At 56.2% G+C, this 5,472-nt stretch overlaps 1 protein-coding gene across 1 annotated transcript; it reads right to left on the minus strand.

Moving 5' to 3' along the window:
- Nucleotides 1-3,101: 3,101 nt before the first annotated feature.
- LOC102429702 (ubiquitin-conjugating enzyme E2 S-like) lies at nucleotides 3,102-5,127 on the minus strand. The gene is made up of 2 exons (XM_006109010.3): nucleotides 4,533-5,127; nucleotides 3,102-3,559 (listed from the first exon to the last, which is right to left on the minus strand). Exons 1-2 carry the CDS (start codon nucleotides 4,917-4,919, stop codon nucleotides 3,230-3,232), a joined length of 717 nt encoding a protein of 238 aa, XP_006109072.1. The 5' UTR covers nucleotides 4,920-5,127; the 3' UTR covers nucleotides 3,102-3,229.
- Between the last annotated feature and the right edge of the window lie 345 nt (nucleotides 5,128-5,472).

Consider the following 5,472-nt stretch of genomic DNA (forward strand, 5'->3'; position numbering starts at 1 on the left):
TTGATCACAGGTGTCAACCACCACCTCTGCCACTAGCTGTGTGTCCTCGGGCAGGTAACTAGACCTCTCTGTGCATCTGTTGTCAAAATTCAGGGGGTTAATGAACACACAGTGCTGAGACCAGAGCCTGCACACAGCAAGTTCTCCGTCATTCAGTGGAGAGCATAAACCCTGTGAGCAGCTGGACCTCTCATACATGCCCTGTGTGTGTACACATACATACATACATGTGCGGAATGGCCACTTCTCATTCAAATGCCCCAGACAGCCCCAAAGCAGGTGGCATCCTCACTTCACAGATACAGAAACAGGTCATGTTGGGGGACAGTCACTGATACCACAGGTCCTGACACGTTTTCTTCCTACCTGCTCTGTGCCAGAGGCCGAGGGTCTAGCATCAAGGAGACCCCTATCTCTGCCCTCGGGGACCCGTGCAGAGATGAGACCCTTGCTCCCGTCCCACTCCACAGCTTTGGTCCAGGGCCTCTGAGGACGCCTGCTGGGCTCTGGGCCCAAAGCCCTGCCTCCAGGGGCTGACTCCATGCAAAGGCAGAGTTCCTCCTGGCCCCTCCAACCCTCCCAGTGAGTGGATGTGACCCTGCCCACTTCTTGCCAGAACCCTCCCGCAGCTCCCATACCTGCCAGTGAAGGGCAGACGCCTCAGTGCCACGTCCGCCTCACCTCCCTGCACCCAGATGCCCTGGGCATCTGCGCTGGCGAAGGTTACACATGACAGCATGGTCGGGGGGTCCGGGACGGGTGATGCGAAGGATAGCACACCCGTGAGGCACACCTCTATGGATCAGGCAGAGGCGGCTCGGGCAGGGAAGGGCCACAGTGCTGATGGGGATAGACTTCCAGGGGTGGCCTGCCGGGTACCGGACGCTGCTAGTTGCTTAGAATATGTATGTACCGGTATATTATATATATATGTGTGTGTGTGTGTATGTATGTGTAAATGTGTGTGTGTGTGTGTGTGTGTATATATATATCCATCCATCCCAAGGGCCACAGTGCAGCAGACCCCCTGCGGGGAGGCCAGGGAGTTCAGACACCACTATGCTCGCCTTTGCCTTAACTCAGAGATGGTGGCCCTGAGTGAGCTGGACTTGGCGGTGAGGGCTCACTCGGGGGGCGTGCCCAGTCCCTGCAGGCCGAGTATATAATTTTTTTTAAGAGGAAGAGAGAGAAATATCAGTTTGCTGTTCCACCCATTTATGCATTCACTGGTTGATTTTTTTTTTAACGTCATTTTATTGGAACTACCTTTTTAAAAAATATATTTTATTGAATTTTTTACAGAGAGGAAGAGGGATAGAGAGAAACATTGATCAGCTGCCTCCTGCACACTCCCCACTGGGGATGTGCCCGCAACCAAGGTACATGCCCTTGACCGGAATCGAACCCGGGACCCTTGAGTCCACAGGCCGATGCTCTATCCACTGAGCCAAACCGGTTAGGGCTAAATATGTATTTTTATTTATTTCAGAGAGGAAGGGAGAGGGAGAGAAACATCAATGATGAGAATCATAGATCGTCTGCCTCCTGCACAGCCCCTACTGGGGATCAAGCCCGCAACTCTGGATATGTGCTCTTTACCAGAATCGAAGCTCAGACCATTCAGTCCACAGGCCGATGCAATATATCCACCGAGCCAAACTGGCTAGGGAAAGGGAGCCATTTCTTAGTAGAAACTTTGCTCTTGAAATTAAAAATTATTTGCTTTTTTTATTTTAGTGAGGGAGGGAGGGAAGGAAACATCGATGTGAGAAACATAGATTGGTTACCTCCTGTATGTGCCCCCACCAAGGGTCAAACCCACAGCCTATCTATGTGCCCTGACCCACAGCCTTCCACTGCTGGGAGCCATGCTCCAAGCAACTGAACCATACTGGCCAGGGCTGTCTTTGCCTTAAGAAAAAATAAAATTTCATATATATACACACACAGACATCCCTATGTATATACTGGGAATCAAACCTTGACCTCCTGGTTCATAAGTTGACACTCAACCACTGGGCCATACTGGGACAGGCTGAGTTAGGTGAGTTTTGACAAATTTGTGCATCCATGGGACCATAACAAGACTTGGAATAGCCCTGGCTGGTGTTGCTCAGTGGATAGAGCATTGGCCTGGGGACTGAAGGGTCCCGGGTTTGATTCCGGTCAAGGGCACATGCCCGGCGTTGCAGGCTCGATCCCCACTGGGGAGCGTGCAACCAATCAATGATTCTCATCAGTGATGTTTCTCTCTCTCCCCTCTTCTCTGAAATAAAAAAAGTATTTAAAAAGACTTGCAATATGCTCACCTCCCCCCAAAAAACTTTCCCATGCCCCTCATTTGAGCCTCCCTGGTCCCAGACTGCCAGTGCTCTGCTCTCAGCCAGGAGTGATCAGTTTGGCCTGTTCTAGAATTTCATACGAATAGGATTGACTGTTTTACACTTTTCAGCCCGTTAATAGTTTTGAGACCCATCCATGTTTTCTGTATCAATACTTTGCTGAGTGAGATTGCATCGTATGAATTCACAATTCCTTCTCTCATTCAACTATTGAACATTTGGGTCATTTCCAGTTTTTTCATTTTATGAGTTTTTTTTTAAATCCTCACCCGAGGGTGTTTTTAAAATTGATTTTAGAGAAAGGGAAGAGGAAAACTCAGATCATCAGTCTCTTGTATGCCCTGACTGGGGATCGAACCTGCAGCCTTTAGTGCATGGGATGGTGTTCATATCAACTGAGCCACCTGGCCAGGGATTATAATTTTTGACCCTGTGCCCTGGGGGCCCTACACAAGCCAACCACATGATGGATAATGGACAAGAAACTGAGGCAAAGCCGGCGGGGAGCTCCCATGCCCTCCCCTCTCCTGGAGAGGGCAGAACCTTAAGTATTGGGGTATGTTCCTGCAATCACGTCATCGCCTGGTTAATCCAGAGCACACCTCACCAGCTGAGACCAGAGGTGGCCCCAGAGCTCCATGAGGGGCCTGCTGAGCTGAGGGGCCCCGTGCGGTGGGACTGCGTGTGGACCCGAGGGGGGGAGGCCAGCTGCTCTGAGCCCCGGCAGAGGCTGGTCTGGGCACGAAGAGGCACCGCAGCTGCTTGCTTTTCCAACTTTATTTAGAAAAACAAATCCGGGTCCCAGTGCCCCCCTCCCCCACCCCAGCCATAACTTAAATAACTTAGAGACAGAGTTGAGGGTCGGGCGGGTGTGGAGGAAGCACCCACTACAGCCGCCGCAGAGCCCGCTTCTTGTCCGTCTTCTTCTTGGCCGCCAGCTTCTTGTCGCGCTCGCCTGCGTGCTTCTTGGCCATGGGCCCCTCAGCCCCTCCCGGGCCCCCAGGGGCCGCGGGGTCGGTGGAGGAGGCCGAGGCTGCACTGGCCAGGGAGCGGCTGGCCTCGGGCCTCCCGCCGCTGGGCCCACCGGCTCCCCCGTGGATCTCCGTGAGCAGGCGGGCGCGGGCCGCGTACTCCTCGTAGTTCTCCAAGAGCAGGCGGCCCGCCTCCTCGTTGAGGGCGGACTCGGGGTTGGGGTGGATCAGCAGGCACTTGATGGTCTGTGGGGAGAGAGCCAGGGTCAGGGGGGCCAGACGCCAAAACGCCAGTGATTGAGGGAAGGGCTTCCCCAACCTGAGTGATGGGACATTTCAGGACTCACACCTGGACCTGTTGGGCTCCAGAGCTGTCACTGGGTGAGCAGGAACCCCAAGTGCAGTCACAGACTCGGGCTGGGCAGCACCACACCCGACAGGCACCAGGATGTAAGGGGCCCTCCACCCCCTCTAAAAGGGAGCAGGTGCCCTGACCTGTCTGGCCTGTCACGGGGCCAGCACCTAGCCCAGCAGACATCACTGCCACAAGCAGGCCCCCAGGCCTGACCCTCATCTGACCACTGCGCCCCAAGCCCGAGGCTCTGGGGGTCACCAGTGAAGCCTGACCCGGGGTCACCAGTGTCCCCTGGCAGCCAGCACTGACACTACCTTGAAGCTCAATCCTCCCCCAAGCCCTGCAGGAACCCAACTCCCTGTCCTCCCAACCACCTGCCCCAGGGGCTCATTAAATTCAGTTTTCAAATTCTTAGGCTTGAGGGGTAGGGAGGCAGCAGGCCTGCAAGGCCCTGGGAGCAGGGTGCAGTCCAGGGCGCCTCCATCTTGGCCTGCCTGTCGCTGCCCCCCCCCTCCCCCCACTCCATGAATATTATACAGAGGGGCACCCCTGGCTGAGAAAGGATGTTCTGTGAGAACATTCTGGAATGACAGGCGACTGCACAAACTTTGTGGCTACTGAACAGCCAGCCAACTGTGCCCTCCAGAACAGTCACATCTCGTCCCTCACCACTGTTCACTGCGGAGTGCCCCGGGCCCCGAACACCCTGTACAGCGTCCGCGGTGTCCTGGGCCCACCGGGCAGGGCCAACGCCTCACTTTTCCAGAAAAGCCGGAACTTGGGTTTCCCACGTGGGCCCCCCACTACCAGAGCTGACTTCAGAGAAGCCACGCTCGGCATCACGGGGCCCCGGGCCGGACTCACCAGCAGCACGTGCCGGATGCCCAGCTCAGCCGTCCAGTCCCTCTTGAGCACGTTGACGCAGATCTCGCCGTTGGCGCCCACGTTCGGGTGGAAGATCTTGGTCAGGAAGTAGCCCTTGGGCGGGGAGGCAGGGAAGTCCTTCCCCAGCAGGAGTTTCATACGGAACAGGCCTCCGGCGTACGGGGTCCCCTCTGTGTGTGGGGAGGGGGCCAGGTCAGGGGGCACAGGACTCCCAGCACCCGCAAACCCCAAAGCCCCGTCTCCTCGTTCCGGCTGTAATGGAAGTCCCCTGCCGCCTCCTCCAGACTGGGGAGCAGGACGGGCTAGGCTCCCCGGGGTCCGCAGGCACCCCCGTGCGTTAGCCCCTGACCGTGGCCCCACTGGCATCACCCCAAGTGCTGGTCTGCACCCTGGACGCCTCTCCTCTCCCAAGTGAAGCCCCAGCCCCACTCCCTTCCCAAGAGGCACCGACACACCCACTTGTGCTCCTAGGAAAACATCCACCTGGAAGCCCTGAGGGCAAGTGACAGACAGGGCTCTGGGCCTTGCACTGGACCAGCCAAAAAGCCGTGGGTGTGTTGGAGACCCAGGGCCTTCCTGTGCCGTCCCAACATCTGACCCCTCCGCACCGGGCATCTCGCCTCCAGGGCCACCCACTGTCCCCACCACCGGCCCGCAGTGGTCGCCTGCCTCCAGCTTCTACCTCCCCCTCCCACCTACCACTGAAGTCAGTGAGCTCTGCAGGGACCGTCACACCTGCTTCACACCCGCCAACAGCTTCCTCTCCAAATCCCTACAGAGGCCCTATAACAGGGGTCCTCAAACTTTTTAAACAGGGGGCCAGTTCACTGTCCCTCAGACCGTTGGAGGGCCGGTCTATAGTTTAAAAAAAAAGTATGAACAAATTCCTATGCACACTGCACATATCTTATTTTGAAGT

Source organism: Myotis lucifugus, unplaced genomic scaffold, assembly GCF_000147115.1.
Source record: "Myotis lucifugus unplaced genomic scaffold, Myoluc2.0 scaffold_4974, whole genome shotgun sequence".
Lineage (NCBI taxonomy): Eukaryota > Metazoa > Chordata > Mammalia > Chiroptera > Vespertilionidae > Myotis > Myotis lucifugus.